This window comes from Papaver somniferum, chromosome 7 (assembly GCF_003573695.1).
Source record: "Papaver somniferum cultivar HN1 chromosome 7, ASM357369v1, whole genome shotgun sequence".
Lineage (NCBI taxonomy): Eukaryota > Viridiplantae > Streptophyta > Magnoliopsida > Ranunculales > Papaveraceae > Papaver > Papaver somniferum.
The window spans coordinates 65,529,292-65,552,469 of NC_039364.1; the positions used below are offsets into that span (position 1 = coordinate 65,529,292).

The 23,178-nt window shown below is 39.4% G+C and overlaps 1 protein-coding gene across 1 annotated transcript; it reads left to right on the top strand.

The window, feature by feature from the left end:
- Positions 1-17: 17 nt before the first annotated feature.
- Positions 18-3,141, top strand: LOC113297506 (O-methyltransferase MdmC-like). Its single transcript, XM_026545993.1, has 9 exons — positions 18-445; positions 535-588; positions 776-859; positions 1,150-1,275; positions 1,524-1,591; positions 2,070-2,139; positions 2,292-2,357; positions 2,442-2,519; positions 2,626-3,141. Exons 1-9 carry the CDS (start codon positions 137-139, stop codon positions 2,665-2,667), a joined length of 897 nt encoding a protein of 298 aa, XP_026401778.1. The 5' UTR covers positions 18-136; the 3' UTR covers positions 2,668-3,141.
- The last annotated feature ends 20,037 nt before the right edge of the window (positions 3,142-23,178 follow it).

A 23,178-nucleotide genomic window follows, 5' to 3' on the forward strand; every position in this document is an offset into this window, starting at 1 on the left:
TTGGCGGGTGTCGGGTGAACGATTCTCGGTTCTTACCTAGACACACCCTAAGCAAAGAAAGAAAACAGATTAACCATGAACGGATGAACCTACGGTAGACTGTATCAGAAAATCGTTTCCCTCCGTTGTCATTCTCATGGCAAACCAAATTTTATCGCGTCCTGCAAATCCAATTCAAACTTTAACTTTTCTCAACTCAACTTGCAGTCTCTTAAAGAAGTCCCCATTCCTTAAACATAAGAAATTCTCTCTCTCATCTGCAACTCCAATTAGAAAATCAATCACAGACTTTCAAATTAGGGCATCACAATCCCACACTCTTACTAGAAATTACTGTGCAGACTCTGTGGTTGTTCAGGAGGATAAAAGTTACGGAAACAAACAGATTATTAGTGTTACTTCTCAGCTTTACGGTTACATACTTTCAAATGTTCGCGAACCAGAGGTGATACTGTAATGTTTTCTCTTGTTATCTGATTTTTTGAGTTCGAATTTGAAAATTATATCTAATTGATTTGAATTTGAAGTTCTTAGATACTGAAGAAGCTTCGAGAAGAAACGTCTTCGATGAGAGGCAGTCAAATGCAGGTGAGAAACTGAAGTTTAAATTTGATTGTTGTTCCGGTTAGGTGTTTGAGCTTAAAGCATATCGTAAGAAAATGTTGTGCTGATTAAAATGAACTCAGTATGCATGAAACTGATTTGATATTCAGGCAAGTTACGATTAAAAATGGACTTCTCTTTGGTGTTGAGAATGTTTGTTTTTGACTAATAGGTATCTCCGGATCAGGCTCAACTGCTTGCAATGCTTGTACAGATTCTTGGAGCAAAGCGTTGTATAGAAGTTGGCGTTTATACTGTACGTTTTTTTTAATTGTTTTACCATTTCCATCTTACTTATACTTTAATAGGAAAGAATGTACAACTATTCAGGTATCAAGATCTGGATGAGTTCAATTTCTTGTTAGTCTTGTTTTCTTATTAACTGTTACAGTTCCTTACTGTAAGAACCGTGTCAACTGATTCGGAACTTATCTATGTAAATTTTGTAGACGACATTTGGCTCCGCGTTAGTGTTAGCTGATGTTGCTTTCCTTCACAGTAAAGATGCTTCCGTATTCTGCTGATTCACTTTTATTTATATTCCAGGGGTACTCATCTTTGGCAGTTGCTCTAGTCTTGCCAAAATCAGGTCGTTTGGTAGCGTGCGAAAGAGATACAAATTGTCTTGAGATTGCAAAAAAGTACTATCAACAAGCAGGTGTCACTCACAAGGTACGCGGTTTCTTATTGGTGATGTTGAGTAGCAAGCTTAAAAGCTTATAATTTCTTAATCAACTCAAGTTACTCAATTACTACATCAAAAAGTTTTCTGCTTCACGAAAAGCTAGTTTGACCAGTAAATCGAGTCTATGCAAGAAAGGACAGGATGCCATTTTCCTTACTCGAGTCATCCAAATTGATTGCTTTCATATGTAGTCCTACTCTTACATTTTTTGGATGTTTACCTTTTCATGGTCCAGGTGGACATTAGACATGCATTAGCAGCAGATACACTAAAATCACTTATTGAGAATGGAGAAGCTTGCAGGTAACCTCCTTTTCACGCAGAAAATTTCCTTATTTTTCAGTTAAAAAGAGAACTTTGAAGTGCTGTAAGGATTCTACATACGCCTTTCTACCATCACACCTGATTTTGTTGTAAAATCTGATGTACAACATGTGTTTGGGTCAATAATCCATGTAGAGTTTGTTTCTTCTCGGTTATACCTTTAAAATAAATCAGCACTTGTTTGGTCATCTTTGTCCATATTTGGTTCGCATGTTGGTTCTGCTCCCCTAGTAAATTAGTTTTTTTTTTGCCTGATATCTCATGCTTGCCATGTTTACAACAAAGTACAGTAGCATTGATTTTTTATTTTATTTTTATGTTTAATCTAGTGTCATAATTGGTTATACTACTACCACAAGTTTCAGCATATATGAAAACTGGAAAATAATTTTTTGAGTTGTCTATATGGAAGTGAATGGTTTTCTTCTGATAATGGTTTACTTTTTTATTTGTGCAGTTATGATTTCGCATTTGTTGATGCTGAGAAGAAAATGTACCATGAATATTTTGAGTTGCTTTTACAGTTGGTAATGCTCCAATGATAGATGCTTTTAGTTTAGACTTATTCATCTAAAAGAAATTGGCTAGTTTGGTTCTGCTACTTTCTTCCATTTGATCATCTAGTGGTAGTTTATAGTAAGGGAAAATAACTTATTCAGATTTTGCTACGAATATTTAGGTGAGAGTTGGGGGTGTAATTGTTGTTGACAACGTTCTCTGGCATGGAAAGGTTGCTGATCCACAAGTAAGATAATAAGTAATATAATTATCTCCTCAACGGTCCGGCCCCGGGATGGCAGCTGAACCTTTACTTGTTTTTTGTTGTCAGATAAATGATCCACGGACTGTAAGCATAAGAGATTTCAATAAAAGCGTTACAGAGGACAATCGTGTTAGTGTAAGTATGGTGAGTATACAACCTTCCTGTGCAGGAGTTCATGGTTTTCCTTTTCCTTCCAGCAAGTTTAGGATGTCATTTCTTAGTTTCTTATACTTACTTTTGGCGGTTTTAGGTACCTATTGGAGATGGCATGACAATATGCCGCAAGCTGTGACAGTAGATGATTGCTGGTTAATCCAGATCCAGATTCACATGACATTTTCTGGCACACCTTCAATGAAGTGCAAAAAACACTTCTCCATGTGATGGTTAACATAGTGTTCACAAGTATAACAATATCACATGAACCACATTAATTCCCACAATTTTCCTTATAAATGGCTCGTCCCTGTCAGTATGTCGTTGCAAAATAGCAAACATATTCTGGATTTGAAGAGAAGTCCCCACTCCCCAGTAAAGAGACCAACAGCGACGACAGTGGGAACAATCAACTTCTTCCCTGTTTGGTAGAGGGTTTCATTGTTCAGATCAGATGTAAAAAGTGATCAAATCATGAAGTCCTAGCAGTTTTATTTCTGCTCGCCTGAGGATTGATATTTTTTTAACGTATTTTCAGTTGCCGGATCATCCATAAAATGACTGCTGAGACATGTGACATATTAATGGCTACATTTGCTTTTCTTTCTTTTCAACCTCCCATGCTATAACCAGTACATCCAGTGAAACGCCATCATGGCACTGCACTGATAGTCAGTGGCATAGGGAGCGCATTGGCCGAGAACATGTAGCTTCACAGCCGGAGACAAGTAATGCCACTGGCTTGTGCAGCATGCGATGTCGCAAAGATGCATGTCCGAGAATTCTTAGTTGGCCCCGCTCAAGGAATGAATTAAGGATGTGATACAAGTTAGGGAATGACTTAGGCGTTGGCCTAAGGCTTGGCCAAGGCCTTGGCAATGCATGCACAACAGTGGCAAGGCCAAACATGCTATTGTTGCATATTTGTCGGCCAAAAGAATGCGAGTGATGCATATACCATATGAGCTTAGATAAACAACAAACTAAGACTTGGAGGGGCATAATAGCGTCCAAGAGAGTAAAGTGCATGGCCGGACCAAGTGTTGCACCATCATGGTGCATTATGGCTCTGGTTGGCGGTTACGGATCAGTTATGCGCATCACATGCGTGGCAGAGTTTGGAGGTGGATTGGAAGGGTTATGAACATGGTTTATAACCTTCGTTTGGCAAGAATAATCACCAAGGAAAACTGTAACATCAATTGGCGTACAACACAAAAGCATTGTTGGCGGTTACGGAAACTGCCTACGGACAAATGGTTGTCTTTAGGCCTATGCACCTGCTAGCACACAATTTTGGCACTATAAATAGACCAGGATAATAAAGTACTCAGTAGTCTTTGTTTTTGGTAGAAGAACCCCTTGTTAGCAGATTAAGGGTTAAGCTTAGTTCGAGTGAATAAGCTTGTAAAGTCCCTTGGTGAATAAAGCTGTTATCTTCCCCTTGATGCAATGAAATGGATTCGGTTTGCATAGCTTTGGCTTTTGTTATTCTTTCTTTCCCTTAATCTCGTGAGTACGTACTTGCATAGCGAACCCTCTAGCACTATATGGTATATGGGAAGTGTTAACAGTTGAAGAGAGAATATCCTAAGTCTTTCATTGCTAAGCTGAAGGATTGTTGCTGATTGTACTTGGTAGTGCAAACATATAAGCTGAAGCACTTGTAGCTCATAGAGTTGCGCATAAAACCATTATGTTGCCGGCTATAGGCTTATGCCACGTTTTTTTGAAGATTTTCTCTCGTCAGATTGAGATGTTGATTGATAGATTATCAGATGTAGAAGATAGGATTCGTGAAGAGGTGCACATCCTAATGATGTTAACGTTAACGCAACTCTGATGAATCGGTATCTAGGCCTTGGATAATTATGCTACTAAGTTGCTACAATCTATCCAAGTTGCGTATACAAAGCATACTAATTTGGAAGGCCAAATCAATGTTGCAAAGACCATGTTCATAGATTCGCTCGCGGAACTCAATGCTGAGAAAAATGGTGCGAATGACTAACACCACTGCTGGTGGTGGGGATTTTGTGAAAATGGAAGTCCCTGAGCCAAGAGAATTTTCTAGTGCACGTGATGCCAAAGAGCTTGAGAATTTTCTATGGGATATAGAACAATACTTCAAGGCTTCCAGAACTGCTGAAGATCAGAAAGTTACTCTCGTTAGCATGTACCTGGTTGGTGATGCTAAGCTTTGGTGGGGAACAAGGGCAATGACTACTTATCTGCTGGTCGTTATGTGATCATGACTTGGCCATCATGAAGGAGGAACTGATGAATCAGTTCTTGCTGAGTAATGTTGCTTGGTTAGCACAGGAGAGCTTACGTAAGTTTAGACATACTGGTACGCCCCAAGACTACGTAAACGAATTCTCATCTCTGATGCTAGATGTTTGCAACATGTCAAAGGAAGACAAGTTGTTTAACTTTGCTTCTGGTCTACAACCATGGGCACAAGCTGAAGTCCGACGGCAAAGTACCAAAGACCTACCTTCAGCCATGGCCATTGTAGACAGTCTTACCAATTATCGATCAGTTAATAATCTCGACTGATCTGAAAAAGGATAAGGAAAAGAAAAGCCAGAAGCATAAGGACAACAAGAAAGGTCTGAAGATGAAGCATAAGCACGTACCAAAAATTGATTGTACATTTGCAGAAAATAAGATTAGCGAATTCTTCTTTTGCAAAGGTCCTCATCTGGCTCGAGACTGTGCGAAGAGAGAAAAGTTATATGGAATAGTCAATGGGGAGAGAGAAGAAGCTGAGGAAGTACATCATGTCAATCCGATTCAACTATGCAATTGCACAGAATCGAACAACACAACAAAGTCTGATGAGTACTGGTTTGGTCTTGGTGAAAATTGGTATCCATAACCACAGATTGTGGGGGATGGCCGATACTGGTGCATAGCATACTGTTATGAGCTTGACATTGGATGAGTATCTCGTCCTGGAAGTGTACAAGGCTAATCATTGTATGAAGACTATGAATGACATTTCCAAACCTATCAAAGGAATGGCAGTAGTAAATGTTGAAGTTGGCGAATGGAGAGGAACTGTTGATGTGATGGTTATGCATCTCAATGAATTTGAGATGATTTTAGGGAATAACTTCTTTTTAACTGCACAAGTTATGGTGATGCCTCGCCTGAGTGGGTTGTTTATCCAAAACCCCAAGGCTCCATGTTTTGTTAAGGGATTGAAGAATGTGAGTATGTTGATATGAGAGTTGATAAAGGTCGTCCTAGTGAATACGTGCCAAAGCACACATTTGAAGGAAGATGCACGAGGAATTTGGAATTACTATGATGGACTTAAGCATACTATATTCTCCTTAATCATGAAAAATATGGATGGGGGCGTTGTTGCAATCCTGTAGAAGTTGCGCCTAAGCCTAGTTTGTTGAAGTTTGGAAATTTAGTGTTTTTTTTAGCTTGTTATTGTTTGAAGTTTAGTGTTGTTGTTCTGTTAGAGCTTCTCCAATGGTCATGTGGTCAGCTTCACCCGTGGCAGTAGGGAAGACATCATGTGCCTTATTTTTCGGTTAATTTTCCAAAATATAAGGAATAAAGAAAATCCATCTCCAACCCATTTTGTTTTATGACTTTTCTTTGCCTAGTTGTCCTCTTATTTTTAGATAATATTTATTTGAAATAAATAAAGATCCTTTTATACAGAGTTTGTTGGTAGTCTAGCCACCAACTGGGCACCAACGCCTTTTTGAATTGTAATTCCTATTCTATGAAACAAAAAGCAGCCATTGTCACAGTGTGCATTGCTGTTAGCGAGGCAGTTCTTCAGTCTCTTCAAAAATGTGACTGTGTCTTCGCCTAGTTCACCTAACGTGGTGAATGCGAGAACACCTAGACCGTATCCATGAGTATCACAGGTGGCAAGGTATTTATTACGCTTGCGAAGAACCGTTTTCTCTATACCTTGGCCTGGTTTGAAGTAATGGATGTCACCAGTGAACGGTGAAACACCGGTGATATCTAGGCATGTGTCTTTTCCATTCTCCCAGTTATAGACGAGCAAATCAGCTGGAAACAAGGTTGTATTATGGTTGGAGGTGAACCCCAGAGATGCTTCTTTCCTTGCCGAAACTCCAGCTCGAAAGCATATATCTATGAAGACGTCACGTACAAGGTCGTGACGGAATTTATTGCCGACTTCACTAGCGCAGTGAATTTATTGCCTCAATACCATGTTCCTCCAAGACTTGATGTGGGAGCATCTCGAGAGTTACGCTCCAATTCCCCGTAGCATCTTGCAAGGACCCAAGGTCGATACTCGTCATGCCTTCCTTGAGAAGAATAACGGCAGGATCATGCGCTGGTCTAGAAAGTAACCACAATATAAGATATGCCCATGGGTGTCGGTTCCTTCTCTCTTCTCACAATTGATCACTTTCAATACTGCTGAAGAGAATATCATGTTGAATACTGGTGCTGGTCTGAGCGAAGGTGAGAGATCTTTTGTTTTGAGTTGTACTCCTGGTTTCTTGATATCAGTAATGAATGGAGAGTTCCAGGTAAGAATACAACATTGATAGAGCAGCTCGACATATGGGCGTCGACCAGTGTATCCCAGGTCACCGAATGAACAAACCATCAGTTAAGCATTTGAAGGCTAATCTGGACTGCACTCATGCGAAGGGTGGTGAGTATTTATTCCCATGCTCTGATCGTCCTAATTTCGTGACTCCGAGTTACATAGACTTCTGGTGTCAGCAACTTGGGCGTTTGCATGAGTTTGCGATGGATGTGAAGTCCCCAGTTCGAGAGTTTCCTTCTCTTGACATGATTTCTGCTCGACCGATACGGAGATACCTTTCCAGTGGTGACAAGAGGAAAGCGTCTCCAAATGCGACACATGTAAGTGTTTTCCTCATGATTTTAGCAAAATCATGACATTCACACTTTTAATTGTATTGTTGACTCCATGGTAGGATGGTCGTGCTGTGAGGCCTATAATTGATGTAAACTCTCCGGACCTCCAAGAAAGTCCCCAGGGTGGAGAAGGAAGAAGCAAAACAGCTCATAGAATGATACCGAATAATGTGCAGTCCCCTGCCGCTTCTTTGGTAAGTTGTTAGCACTTCTCTTATCGTTACAATTTCCTTGTCAATGTAATCAGGATCTTGAATATTACTAATTTGTTTCAGAATTTTTCTCCATCGGTTATTGACGGTCTTCACCTTGTTTCTAAACGAACAATCCAGGAATCCAGCACCGATGACGAAGTGGATGTAAGTATTCTTTGCGTAAGTAATTATGAATTTCCTTGATTAAAGTAATGACGATTATGGTTGACACGTCCATGAGGAGATTTATGTGGAGAGCCAACATGGCCATGCTACTTGTTCATCTTCGAATGGTGGAGGGAAAGAGAACCTTCGAGAGTCAGAGCCGAATGGAGATAACAATGCTACTAATGTTAATGCCGATCATTCCAATCCTTCGGACGACTTGGGGAGCCCTCAAGTAAGTATCTATTTTGTATTATATTCATAAAAGTATAATGTTGCTGTTTTGTTGATGAATAAATGAGAATCCCAATGAATATATGAGAAATTTTGCTGAAATACGTCACCAGAAAATTCAGACCTCAGTTTTTTAGTTAAAATGCTGTAGAGTCTTCATTCGACGTCGGATTTTCGCGATTCGCATATGTATCTTGAAGCCCAGAAAATTCCCAATCTTTGGTAAAGAAGCTTTTTGAGTTTTGCGCATGTTTAGGGCCTGAAAAAGGCGAAACAGTAAACTTCCAGGAGACTTTCAGGAATTTTTCAGCTGGCATGTAGTCCAATGTCTTGGCTAGAACTCCTTACTCGTTTATCCGATTGCTATGAAATAAAGATATCTTGTATAAAACATCCATACGAAGATAATGGTATATGACTCAACCTTATATTCCTTATCTCCCAGTTCACCGTTGAATGCAAGGCAGCGTAAAAACTCCTCAGCTGAGTTTGTTTGAAAACGTGTTTCATGACTTCTACACTATTTGTGCATGTCTTAGGTGCATTATAAGGAACTTATATTATGTTAGTTCACTTACTTTCTGAATTTTATGGTTGCTTTTGGTTTCCATGCTCTAATCTCATGTAATCTTCATATTAGGTACCAAATACCGACGTTGAGAGTAATGGAGCAAATATTGGTGATTCGACCAATGTGGTGAACCAAAGAAGTGACATAACCAGCTCTGCACCTCCGGGTTATGAGAATATCATTATTGAAGCCGTGGAGGAAACCGAGACTCTAATTGATGTTGAAACCGAGCCAAGAACAGAAAAGACTGTCCCAGAAGAAGATGTTACAATGACGATAGAGGATGTTCCAGTAATTGAGAATCGCATAGTGATATACGAGTATCCTAACGCAGGTATTGTTTGTGAGCCTCCATTTGGTGCGCTACTCCCATGTCACGTATATGTTGGTGGATTCAGCGTTCCCACTAGGTATGCTAGCGTGTATGAGAAGTTGTGGGAGATGTATGGTCATATTGTCGTTGCAAGAGATCTTGAACGCACCTACTTCTTAATTATGCAATTAGGAAACATATTGCGTGTCATAGATGATATTCGTACCAGGACCAGAAGTACCGTCACTCGAGATGTACTCTTTGATTGGGAGTACAACTTGGAGAATTCTGAGAGACTTGGCTTTAACTTGAAATGGCTTCTTCAGAAGATCAACACCATCAAGGATGCAGCAGTGAATAATATCCCTTTTACTAGTGATGCCGTGATGAAGAAAATGGCAGAGATTGTTGAGCTGACCAAAAAGCTATACTTTGAGGGCTTTGCAAGTCTAGAAGAATGCTGAGAAACAGAAAGCGGCTTTGCAAGTCTAGGAGAATGCTGAGAAACAGAAATCATACTTTGAGGGCTTTCTTTAGTTTTCTAGGAGAATGCTGAGAAAGTGGCTTTGCAAGTATAGGAGAATGCTGAGAAACAGAAATCATACTTTGAGGGCTTTCTTTAGTTTTCTTTCCGTAATCTCCTGAACTTCTGAGAGATGTGAGATTTTACTTTGGTTTTGATTTTTTGGTTAGTTTTGAATTTATGAGTGACTGAGGGTTTTCTTTTGGATTTTGAATTTGATAGAGATTTTCTTTAATAAAAAAACTTTTGATAAATTGCTGAATTTCAAATATTGGATGCAAGTATTGAAAACGTTTTGGAGAAATTGAAAATACAGGTAAAAGAAAATCCTAAGATGCAAACGTCAGATGTTTTGAGCATTTGTCTTGGACATAAAACACCCAATGCTGAATGCTTCATGCGTCGAAAATCTTGAGCCAATTCTCATGAATCACTGGTATACTTGTCTTTCCCTTGATGTCAACCAACTTGTAATATCCTCCAGCAACTGACTTAGCAATCATAAAAGGTCCTTCCCAGTTAGAACTCTTTGTGGAGTGCAAATTGCGTCTGGTTGCCTTGAGAACTAAATCCTCGTATAGTGGGATTCTATGTTGGTGGAGCTTTCCAATTATGCAGCACATGTGGACAGTCATGCAAAGGAGAATATTTAGGGTATTGATTGTGAAACTCAGTCATTATCCTAGCAATGACCGTGTTAGTGAGACAATGGATTTGGAGAGGTTCTGCGTCTAACCATTTGGTGAAGTATTGCTGAGGTGAGACTAACCACTCATAGCGTTTGGTAATATCTAGATTTTGAGCAGAACTGAGTCCCCGGACTAGAGTAGCATATTTGAAAGTTGGTAATACATATGCATCATGGGGAATAAGACTTGCCTGAGTGTGAAACCTACTGACTAATTCGTGGGCGCCCTCCCAAGGTTTTTGTGTGAGTTCCATCAAGGCTTCGAATTTTCCCAAGTGCTCGAAATGTTGATCATCTTCCGAGTCAGAGCTTTCTTCGATGAAGAATTGTGCAACTGGAGATGAAGATATTGCAACAACTTTTCCATCATGAATCCATGCTCGCCCAAGAATCATGTCATATCCTGGATCCTCCTTGATTATGAAGAATTTAGTTTCTGTCCAGGTTGAATCATTTCTTATATTTAGAATGATGTAACCGTAGGCATCCCTGGAGATTCCTTCATGGTCTCTGACTGAGATAGGATCATGAGTTGCTTCTTGTCGAGTGATGCCAGCAGCTCTGAGGGTTTTCAAAGGGATGATGTTAACGTCGACCAATGCTCGCTTGAATTTATTTTATTTGAGGTAGACCCTAGTGAGAAGTCCCCAGTCGTACATCTCCTTGTCTGTTACTGGAGGTTCATAGAGTATCTCCTGAACGTCTAATCGCCTCCCAGACACGATATGGTTCAATGCAGCGAACATATCATCTCTTTGAGCTTTCTATAAGTACAGTAACTCGCAGACATGCTCAATTAGGGATTGGACTGCTTCTTTGACCGTCTGCTCAGAGAGTGCGAATGTTCTGATCGGGAGAGGATTTTTGTTTACTCCTTCAGTCCCCAGTTCCCCTGAGTCGGCATTTTCTTTGAATATGTGCTTCAAAGTTCTGCAATCACTTGTTGGATGACTGACATACCTATGGAAATGGCAGTAGCGTGCATTTTCCATTTGTTCCTTAGTTGGTTCCTTTTTGACGGAAGGCAATTTGATCGCACCATCTTGAATCCAAACTTCCAACAGTTCGATCACTTCTTCAATGGGAACAGGGAAGTCGGGCGCTTCCTCATCATTTTGTTGATGCTGAACTGGAGGTTGTGCATTTCTAGCCTGGTTGTCCTTCCTTGGTGCTTTTGGAGGGTGAGATGTCGGAGGAGTATTCTTGTGTTGTTGTGTCTCAGCTTTCCTCTTGCTCCCTTCAGCAACATTCATGGAAGTTTCAACATTGTACTGCTTGTTGATTTAAACGCTTGTTGGTGCTGCTCCGAGCATTTGTTTTCTTGACTTTGACAGTTTTCGTTCTTTCTAATAAAGTTGGAGGGGTGGTTGTTGATCTCTTGGCCGCTTCATGAAGCTCCGAAAAGGTTTGAAATCAGAGATTTTCCAACAAGGCTCTATAGACTGGAATCATTCGGTTGATGCACAAGTCCACAAGTTATTGCTCAGTGACATTAGGATCATTACAATCCAAAGCTTGAATCCTGAACTTCTTCACATAGTCGTTCGGATTTTCATTATTCTTCTGAGTCATCCTTCCTAAGTCGGAAAGAGTAACTTTCTCAGAAACAAAGAAGTATTTCCTGTAGAAAGCATTAATCATCTCTCCCCAATTAGCTATGCTCCCTGGTGCAATGTTGTTATACCAAGTATATGCTCGACCCGTCAGGGATTTTGAAAACTCCTTCAAACGGACAACATGGTTGTGTTCATGTTCTCCTAATGCCTCCAAGAATCGAGAAACATGCTCTCGAGCATTTCCCGTTCTATTGTAGAGTGCGAACGTTGGAGAAGTGTAACCTTTTGGGAGAGGGATTTTTTGTGTAGCAGCGGGATATGGAGGTTGATGACGGTGTACGGACGACGCATGGCCTTTTCCCCGATTCTTCATAAAACGTTCCAGGTCTTCACGGGTGATGAAACCGGCAGGTTCAGGTTCTGCAGCTTTGCGGGCTTCATCATCATCAGGGACCGGATAACTTCGGGATCCGTAGTTGTAGAAGTTTCCTTGCATTTCCCTTTCTCCTGAGTTTTGTCTGACATCTTATCAGTGAGAGTTTTGAGATAATTACATAACTCTTTCTGAGTAGTAGCCATATCAGTTTGATTCTTGGAGAGAACTTCCTGGACTTTCATGAGATCAGCGATGGTGGGTGGATTTTCTATGATTTCTTCAGGATGCCGCCCGAAGAGAGGATGATTTTCGATATTGGTGTGAGGAGGAGTAGTGTCACCACCATTATTAGAAGCAGGAATGGTTTCGGGAATTCCATCGTTGTTGCTAGTGCTAGCGTTATTTGTGTTAGGATTTGTAACTGAACCTGATATAAGACCAACCATTTTGCGAAAATGAGAGATTGCAACCGAGAGATTAATCTCCCACTGTGGTCGCCAATCTGTGGATGGGGAAAAACGGTTTGCTGGTTCTTTAGGGAAGTGAAGAGTCGAGCGTGCTATCGAGACTCCTCGACCGAGCAAACTGCTGAACCTCACACAGATGCACTGCAAAGGGAGTGCTTAGATTCGAGAGATCAATCTGTAGGACTCCGTCCTAAACCAAGTCAATGGCCGTTCGAGAGTCAATTCAGTCACAAAGAGGGATAAGGGTTGATCTGTAGGAGGGAAGCTGAGAATTGTGTGGGATCAATGATGATTAAGGATTGTGGGTGTGTTGAAGGTTTCTGCAAATTGAAGAACTGTTGAAGTTGAGTTCTGTGAATAAGTTCTGAGCGATTGATGGAATTTTTGAGAGTGATTGCTCGAAAAATTCTTGTATAGAAGAATGTTGTCTTTTCAATCACGGATTCATAGACTTATTTATATTGTCAGAATAGCGAACACACTGATCCCAGTAAGTGTGACGGTTTCATGAGTGAAAGAGTGGGAAAGTGGAAGATCGTAGTGAAACTAGTTCCAGGTCGTGCGGAGACTTGGTTAACCGTCTACACACTACTTTGCTAACTCCTTCAACCGTTGCACAACTTACTCACATTCTCATCGTGGATGAATCCACGTGCTGTAAGCCACCAGACCAAAACCCTAATTGATATCCCCCATGTGACGTGATTGAAGTCTCACGAATCGTGGAGTCTGTATGACAGACGTGTATTTGATTAGTCACATTGACTGATTAGACAATGAGTCTAGGGTTTGTTGAATTGAGTATGAATGACGAATTGCTCAGTAGAACATTCGAGTAACTGAGCAATTGCTCGACGCATTACTGGATATCGATGGTTGCATCAATACTCGAGCAATTAAGCAAGTATTACGAATTACTGAATATTGATAGTTGGGCGATATTGAGCAAGTATTGCTCAATTCGACAAATTACTGAATATTGAGAGTTGGATCAATATTCGAGCAATTGGGAAAGTATTGCACAATTTGACGAATTACTGATAAATTATTGAATATTGATAGTTGGATCAATATTCGAGTAATTGAGCAAGTATTGCTCGATTCGACAATTATTTATTTATTGGTGATGTGACTCAATAAAATATTAATTAAAATATTGGTAGATTACCGAATATTATATAATTAATCCGTATGTTGTTTACTGGATTAACATAGATTTATTTAGTGTTTGAACTTACTCAGAATGGTGATTTGTTGAGCGTTTGTTTGAAACCTTAATTTTGAGAAATTGCTCATTGATTGACGAACTGCTGATAATAGGTCATGAGCGAAGGAGGGACCGACCACATGGGACTGTGGACGTCCATGTGGTGCATAATTTCTCGAGTGAGCGTTCACCAGGGTCCTGAGTTGACCAATTGGTGAAGAAATGACGATTAAATTCCGATTTCATCATTTATTGAAATAGCGCTCGATTGAGCATTAGGTGAGAAAACCTAATTATAGAAAAGTAAGGGACCGACCAAGGTGGCATGAGACCGGCCCTTGGTGGTCGTGGGACCGCTGGTGGGCTTGCACAAACTCTGAGTTAGTTGTGAAGAGTTTGGACCCAATATGAGCGATTGCACAAATTAGGTCAAAAGTGTGAAAACGTGTGGGACCGTCTTGTTGCAAGCCTTAGAGCCGCCCTTGGTCGGTCAAGGGAGCATTCCCGTGTTTTCATAATGCACGTGTCTCAGTTATGAGAGTATCAGCATTTTCTGATGTGTGTTTGAGCAATATTCCGGTCCCGCAACACCTTTCCCTAGTATTATTACTTTTGCGAAACTATACGAATATGGAGAAACCACGAAAATATGGAGAAACCATGAGTTTTGCTCAAACAAGGAAAGTTGCTGGAATGGGGGAGTCTTCATGAGTTTATGAAAACAACAAAAATAAGGAAAATAATGGAGGAAGCATGGGACCGGCTCGGCCGGCCGGCCGGTGAGCCCGGCCGGTGAGCGCTTCTCCATTATTTTAATATTATTATTTTCTCTCTCCTGTTTTATGCGGGATTCCTCATTCGGCCATATTTTGAATGTGTGTTCGCGCACTTGTGTACTCGTTCGTGCATCATTTTTGAGTACACTTGCACTATTTTATGGGGATTACTCAGTAGTAGTCCAGATGCCCGATTGTTGAGTATTTATTACTAATTTATGAAATTAAGAGGAGAATGATTCATGAATCTGAGTAATAAAAGTGAGTAGTTTTTTATTATCAATTCATAGGATCAGCCGTGGATTCGACCATGAATTCAGAATAATAAAATAGGTATCACCATTCCATGGGATCGTGGATTCGACCATGAAATCAGAGTAATAAAATAAGTGGTGATATTACCATTTCATGAGACCAGCCATGGGTTCGACCATGAAATCGGAGTAATATTTATTACCATTTCATGAGATCATCCGTGGATTCGATCATGAAATCGGAGTAATACATTTATCTATTACCATTTCGATCATGAAATAGGAGTAATGAGATAAGATAGATTATCTTCTAGGAATTCAGTGGTGAATGTCACAGTAGAATTTAATCTCTTGCGTATAGTCAGTTAAACAGCGAGTGTTTCCGAAGTCTTGAAGACGTTATTGCTCTCAATTTTATGGAGAACCTCCTGGGTCTATACACGATCTCTCTAAATAGTCAGGGAACAGTGAGTGTCACCGACGTCCTGAAGGCGTTATTGCACTCAATCTTACGGAGAACCTCCCAATCGTTCTTCTATGTAAAGGGGGGTCTCTCTCATGTGGTCAGGGTATAGTGAGTATCACCGACGTCCTGAAGGCGTTATTTCTCTCAATCTACGGAGAACCGCCCAATTATGTTATTCTACATAGAGGGCACGACGAAATGACAGGGATCGAACACTCATCTAGTGGAGGCTTTTCGAAAGACATATTCATCATGGATTCGTAAAATATGAGTCGTCGCATGCCTGAAAGCAGTGTCAGAAAACATGCAGTATCATGATTTTACGGTTTTGCCCTTTGTTGAAAATCCACCATCTACATCGGCTTCCTTTAGTTTCTTTCCATAATCTCTTGAACCTTGAACTTCTGAGAGATGTGAGATTTTATTTTGGTTTTGATTTTTTGATTGGTTTTGGATAAGTGAGTGATTGAGGATTTTCTTTTGGATTTGATAGAGATTTTTTTTTTTAAGTAAAAGAACTTCGATAAATTACTGAACTCAAATACTGGATGCAAGTATTGCAAACGTTTTGGAGGAATTGAAAATACATGTGAAAGAAAATCCTAAAAACGAATCAGGTGTTTCGATCTTCATCCGTGTCTCGAACAAGTAACACCCCGGAGCGTTGAATACCTCAGGTGTCAAAAGTTTTGAGCCAATTTTCGTGAATCACTGGTACACTTGTCTTGCCCTTCATATCAGCCAATTTGTAGTATCCTCCAACTGCCGACTTAGCAATCATAAAAAGCCCTTCCCAGTTATAGCTCCTTGTGGAATGGAGATTACGTTTAGTTGCCTTGAGAACTAAATCCCCTTCATGAAATTTGTTAGGTTTGGTTGCTCGTGCCCTGAATATCTTCTGCTGATTCGAAACTCCTCGTACAGTAGGATTTCATGTCTGTGGAGATTTCCAATCCTGTGGCACATGTGGACACTCACGCAAGGGAGAGTACTTAGGATATTGGTTGTTATATTTGGTCATTATTCCATCAATGATTGTATCCCTGAGACGTTGGATTTGGAGAGGCTCCGCGTCCAACCACTTGGTGAAATATTGTTGAGGCGAAACTAACCACTCATAACGTTTGGTGATAGCTAGGTTATGAGTAAAATTGAGTCCCCGGACCAAGTTAGCATGTTTGAAAAGTTGATAATATGGACACATGAGGGGGAATAAGACTTGCCTGATCACAGAATCTTTTGAAGAATTCATGTGCGCTCTCTTCGGGTTTTTGTGTGAGTTCCATCAAGGCTTCAACTTTCCCCAGATGTTCGAATGACAGATCGTCTTATATTTCTTCCGAGTCAAAGCTTTCTTCAATAGAGAAATGTGCAATTAAAGGTGTTGTAGTTACCTTTTCAGCATGAATCCATGTCCGTCCGAGGATCATGTCATATCCTGGATCTTCTCTGATTATATGAAACTTGGTTTTCGTCCAGGTTGAACCAACTTTCATCTTGAGAATGATGTAACCATACGCATCTCTAGATATTCCTTCGTGAATTCTGACCGAGACAGGAGCATGAGTGACTTCTTGTCTAGTGATGCCTGCAGCTCTTAGAGTATTCAAAGGAATAATATTGATAGTTGTGCCAACATCGATTAGCACTCTTCTGAATTCATTTCCTTTGACATGTACTGTGGTGAGCAGTCCTCAGTCATACATCTCCTTGTCAGTGGTTGGAGGTTCAGGGAGCACTTTTGGAATGGAGAGACGTTTTCCAGACACTATATGGTTCAAAGCCGTGAACATATCCCCTCTTTGAGCCTTTGACAGATAAAGAAATTCGCAGACATGCTCGATCAATGATTGAACTGCTTCTTTGACTGGTTGTTTAGAGAGCGTAAAGGCTCTGATTAAAAGAGGACTCTTGTGTGCCCCTTCAGTCCCCAGTTCTTCTGAATCGGCTTTTTCCTTGAATATGCGCTTCAAAATTATGAAATCACTTGTCGAATGTGTTAGAGCATATCTCGGTCGACCTCGCATGCGTTGCTATCTCAAGCATGTTTGTCAATGTTAGTGATCAAAACTATGAGTCTTGATTTCTAGCCTACATAGCTAAGTCTTGGACTAGGATAGAAAAGTGTAGTTGAGCTCAAGGACTTCATGGCGATTCATCATACAACAACGAAGATCTACTCAAGGAACCGTGGAACTTCATCAACAAAAAGGTATGTGGAGACTTGAACTTATCTATCACTCAAAAGTCTATCTCTTTTATCTCCTACTTCTTATGAGACAAAAGTCGTATGCTATATAGACTGGATCATACACATTTGATATTTCGAGCCGAGTATATCTCGCCTATCTATATCTCTAGATCATGTGTTGGTAAAGCGTTTCGCTTTGATCAAGTTTATCTTCACTTAGTGACGAAAGTCAAGAAAAGTTTCAATTACTTTGAGAATTGCTCTTACGCGAAACGGTCTGTGAATAACGGCTATATAACGTCCTCTGAGAATGTCTCAACGATTGGAATGAGAGTTTAGATTACATAACCATGTATTCCTTAATTCGAAGTTTTCGAACTTTGTTGATTGAGAGAAACCGGAGGAATTGGCTTTGCCAAGTCCGCGAACCCAGTCCGCGAACTGACGGAAGTTCTTGTACCGAGAATTTTTGCTGGGATTTTATAAAAACTCGTTTGCGTGTCAGTCTGCGAACTCAGTCCGCGAACTGGCGAAAGTCTCTTTGCCGAGATTTTCTGCTGAGTTTGGAAAACTCCACCGGTTGTCTTAAGTACGCGAACTTGTTTGTGAGCTTAAGAGGTTATGATCTAAAGATGTGCTCTGAACATGAAACTTAAATTACTAAGGAATGCTTTATGCAAACCGTGGTTATAAAGTTCATGAGTCGATTCAATTGAATCTAATCATCTTTGTTTCAATTGTGTCTTGTGTAGTTACATAAGATCTCATAGCAATTGAACAACTCTTTAACTAGTTAAATTGAGTCAACTGAACTAGTTATGGTGAAGAAGAACAAGGTTAATATGAAATGCTCATATGGTTAACCTTTTGGGTTACTATGTTGAACCAACATACACGTACACGTTTGGGCATGGTTTTCACAAACCCAGTAAACGTCTACCCAAGTGTGTGTGACAAGCTAAGTTTTCGATTTAACGATTGAGAAATATTAGCTTGAATCTAAATCAGGTTTTCATCTAACGGTGAATATGGATTTCTTTGTAACTAAGGCAAAACCCTGATTTGAAGACTATATAAAGGATACATCAAGCATTGTGCAAAACTAATCCCCACACGTCTGTGTGATACTAGTGCGCTCACTATAGTCGATTCTTCTTTAACCTTTGGTTTTCTTCTCTAAAACTAGGTTAACGACTTAAAGACTTCATTGGGATTGTGAAGCCAGACCGATACTACTTTTATCGTAGTTGTGTGATCTGATCTTGCATCTTCTATCGTACGAGTACAATCTTTGATTGGCTTGATATCGTGAGAGTTTTCCGATAGGCAAGATAAAGAAGTCACAAACATCTTCGTATCACTGTTTGTAATTCCTCGACAAACCGCCTGTGTAGTCAGGAAGGATTGTACACAGGTGATTGATTAATCTAGGCTGTTCTTCGGGAATATAAGAACGGATTATCAATTGGTTCTTGTTCACCTTGATTTCATATCTTAAGACGGAACAAAACCTAGGGTTTATCTGTGGAAGACAGATTTATCCTTTGATATACTTTTCTGTGCGAGACAGATTTGTTTGTTATCAAGTATGCGATTTTGGGTTGCAGCAACTCTTGGTTGTGGGTGAGATCAGCTAAGGGAATCAAGTGCGTAGTATCCTGCTGGGATCAGAGGCGTAGGAGTACAATTGTACCTTGGATCGGTAGGAGACTAATTGGGGTTCAACTATAGTCCAGTCTGAAGTTAGCTTGGAGTAGGCTAGTGTCTGTAGCGGCTTAATACAGTGTGTATTCAATCTGGACTAGGTCCCGGGGTTTTTCTGCATTTGCGGTTTCCTCGTTAACAAAACTTCTGGTGTATGTGTTATTTCTTTTTCGCATTATATTTTATATAATTCAAATAATGCAGGTTGTGCGTTCGTGATCATCAATTGGAAATCCAACCTTTGGTTGTTGATTGATATTGATTGATCCTTGGACATTGGTCTTTGGTACCGTCCAAGTTATTCCTTGTATTTGATAAAGACTCGCTATTGATTTTATCTTGAGTAAAAATCAAATCAAGAGAGAGATATTAACTCCTTGAGATACTTTTATCTAGATTGAGTCTGACTGTCTAGTTGATTCTCTAGCAAAGTATTTCGGAGTTAGTCCATACAGATTGCTAAGTGAAATATTGGGTGGTGGTGTTAGACCCACGCTTTTTCAATTGGTATCGGAGAAGGCAAACACTTTAAAGACCTCAAAAGTATGTGTTTATGGCGATATGACTATATGGACCGTAAAGTCTCAATTAACGCTTCACCAGGTTTGAAAAACAACCGCAAGAAAAGGTCTGATAAACTGTTTACTCTTCAAAAGAGATTGGAAGAAAAAATCCGGATCTATTCTGGTCTTGTTGCAGAAATTGCAACTCTTAAGGATTTGATATCCAGTGAGAGTCTCTCATTGAATCTGAGAGAATCGAGTTTTTCTTTTCCAAAGAATTGTCACCATTCAGATAATGTTCTACGATCGCTTGTTGAGAAAACTGATGTGACTAGGAACCAATCAGACAAATGTCAAGGGTCCGGGTCATATGGATGCTCATCGAATCATCCTCAACAATCCTGTATGTCTTCTTTAAGGAGTCTGGAGGCTGCAAGTAATACTTGCAAGAATACTTTGCAACCTTATGTTACTCAAAAAGGACATACAATTCTGACAGGAAATTCCAAACAGAAAAATACTAGTAATATGAGTAACCTTGCCCTTTGTTCTACCTCCTCCCTTCAATGGTGTAGTGACAGTCGTTGTGGTCTTTTTTTACATGTGTTAGGCGATTCTCCACTTTGTGTGTTGTCTATCGCTTCTAAAAGAGGAGTAGACTCTACAATCAGAACAAAAAGAGAACTTCCGGTTGGTTGCTATTCTTCTCAATTAGAACCAGAAAATGTTGATACAACTCTAAACAATCTCTCTTGGAAAAAGATAATGGATGATGAGTTAGACCAACTTCACAGACAAGTTGTGTGGAATCTTGTACCGTGTAAGTCCAAAATCTATAATATTGATTCTAATTGTGTTTCCAGGAATAAGGGAGATTATTTAGACAGTTTTAGAGGTAATCTCAGGCTCATTCCTCAAGGACACTCACAAGTTGAAGAATTTGAGTCTAAAGAAACGTTTGTTGCTACGGAATGCTCCTTGTCCTTTCCTACTTATAACTGTAGCAAGTCTTATGTGACAAGCGCTTCCAGGAACAAAAGAAGAAAAATCTCTGCTCATAGAAAGTCACTATGGGATAAACAAGGGGAGATTTTTGGTCCCATCATGTCTACCTAACCTTAGACGTTCGCGTCCCCATGTTTGTCTTGGGAAAATGGGGATTTGCGTCTTTTTGGCTCAAGAAGTGTATTTTTGGTTATTTTTGCTTATATCTATATAAATCTCTAAAAATACAAAAGCTTTTGTTTATCCAGAGTTTTAGTCGATCGTAAACCGGAGTCTCAAAAGTTCTGTTCCATGGCACCTATTACTAGATGCAACACAAGCAGGAATGCAACTCTGGCAGCTAACGTACGTCGGTGTACTGGAATTCCCTCCTTAAGATTGAAGAAAGTGAAGGCTACAATTAATGGTAAAAATTCTTCCTTGAATTGGTTCTTGACTTCTTATCAAAGTAATGAAAACTTCAGGAACCTGGTAAAAGATTTCATCAGCAAGAGAAACAGCTTAAAGTCTCGGATTACTGCATCCTTAGAAGATATTGTTCACTATGAATGAATGTTGTCTCAATCCACAAACACTGTACGAAAACTAGAAAAAGAACTTAGTAAGTTGACAGTGTTTTCAAAATATTTGGAGTTGAATGATCCCTTTGTCAATGGACTCTTGAATAACATGAAAGAGTTCTCTGAAGAAACTTTGGAAAAGTTTATTATTGCCTAATATGTCTTCTTTTTGGATTAGTTGGAAGAATAACTAGTGCTTTGAATAGCGATGATTGTGACTACACATAGTTATTTTTGTTTTCATCTTCTTATGTTATTTTTTAGGTTTATTGGTTTTTAAATTCTAAAAATATTTGGAGGATGATGTTATTGCAGTATTGATCGTTATGATTTTGTGATATTGCAATTTGATTATGGGATATGTATTATTTGCGTCCGTGAACTTGAAGGTCCCATATGCTGTCAAAAGTAAAGTCGTTCATGAATTGGTATTCGTATTAATGAAAGGACGAATAGACTTTTGACAATTACAAAAGTTATGCCTATGCAGTCATGTATTTGATGGAAAATATGATAAACTATTTTGTTTGACAAGGATAAAGTCTATTATGTCGTTATGATGGAAAATAGAATAGATCCTTGTATGTTATCCACGGTATTGATATTCATTGATCCATTTTGTTATGTTTTACCGTGAAGGCTCCATTGTGTGTCTTATGTTGAGCACGATACAACTAAGTCGATTTTTCTTATTGGCTTTGTTGGTTGTTCCATAAGATGCTATATATTGAGCATTATGAACTAAATTGATCATCTTGGTTGGTTATTTAGTTATTTTCTACGAAAGTATTCTTTTGTCGAGCAAATCCTTTGACAATTAAATTGATTACTTTTGTGATTAGTTTGGTTGTTTAGATTAATTATAAGTTCTCTTGTAATTAGTCTAGTTGAGTTTTCATATATTCCACAAATTCTTGTGTTGAGTATATGAACGGCTATACTAATCATGTTCTATTGGTTGATGTAGTCGTATATTCCGTAAGGTTTTTCCTTGTGTTGAGTATGTGAACGATTAAGTTAGTCGTCTCCGTATGATTACCTTAGTCGTAGCTCCGTAAGTTTACTTATGTTGAGCACCTTCAATTAAATTGATCACTTTTGTGGTTTGATTTAGTTGCGTATTCCAATTAAATTAATCATGGGTTTTCTTGTGATTAATTTGGTTGAGTTTTGGATATAGAAAATCATTTATATGGTTTTTTGGTGTCCAATTTAAAAATCCTTCTTTTCTTTCGAAATTAAGGTCGCTCTTGTTGTTCTTTCGGGAATGACATCAAATGAGGGAGAGTTCTTTTGAACTTGTGCTTAATGGTAATACCTTGTGGGGTGTGCGGCTGTGGAATTTTATAGCGGTTATCTTGTATCTTAAAACTCCTTGATGAATGCATTTAGCTTAGGCTTTATGATTGCATCTAAATTAAGTTGGTATGTATTTTTCTTTTAGTCTATGAAATGTCTCTTGTGGAAATTTCATTATGATCCCGTTCTTGTACCTTTGCCAATTTTATTGACAAAAAGGGGGAGAAATATTGTAGTTCACACTACAAATACATATGGTTTTCGGATCATTGCGTAAGGGGGAGTGGTTTCCATGATCGAGATGGAGTATTGACTAAGGGGGAGTGATACATATCACCATAGTATTACTGTTAAAGTCGTGATACAATTGGACTTTGATGTTACATAATAATACTATGACACTGTATAATAATGATCGAGAATCTCGATTTCTCTCATTGTTATAGATACGGATCTTCAACAACGGTGATGCTAAACTTACAACCTTTGGGATCATTTGAGTACTTGGAAGGACGTAGATTTCAGGGAACGTTGAAGATTAGACTATGGAATAGGAGCCACTAAAGTTTATCTTTTTTTTGTATTCCATATGTATTAATAGTTTTGTCACTAAAATTGACAAAGGGGGATATTGTTAGAGCATAGCTCGGTCGACCTCGCATGCGTTGCTATCTCAAGCATGTTTGTCAATGATAGTGA

What these genes read in the sequence shown, in the direction of transcription:
- LOC113297506 (XM_026545993.1), top strand. Translation starts at nt 137, where the DNA reads ATGGCAAACCAAATTTTATCGCGTCCTGCAAATCCAATTCAAACTTTA. An exon ending in CAAATGTTCGCGAACCAGAG is followed by an intron (nt 446 to 534) that starts GTGATACTGTAA and finishes TGAAGTTCTTAG; the next exon opens with ATACTGAAGAAGCTTCGAGA. An exon ending in TGAGAGGCAGTCAAATGCAG is followed by an intron (nt 589 to 775) that starts GTGAGAAACTGA and finishes TTTGACTAATAG; the next exon opens with GTATCTCCGGATCAGGCTCA.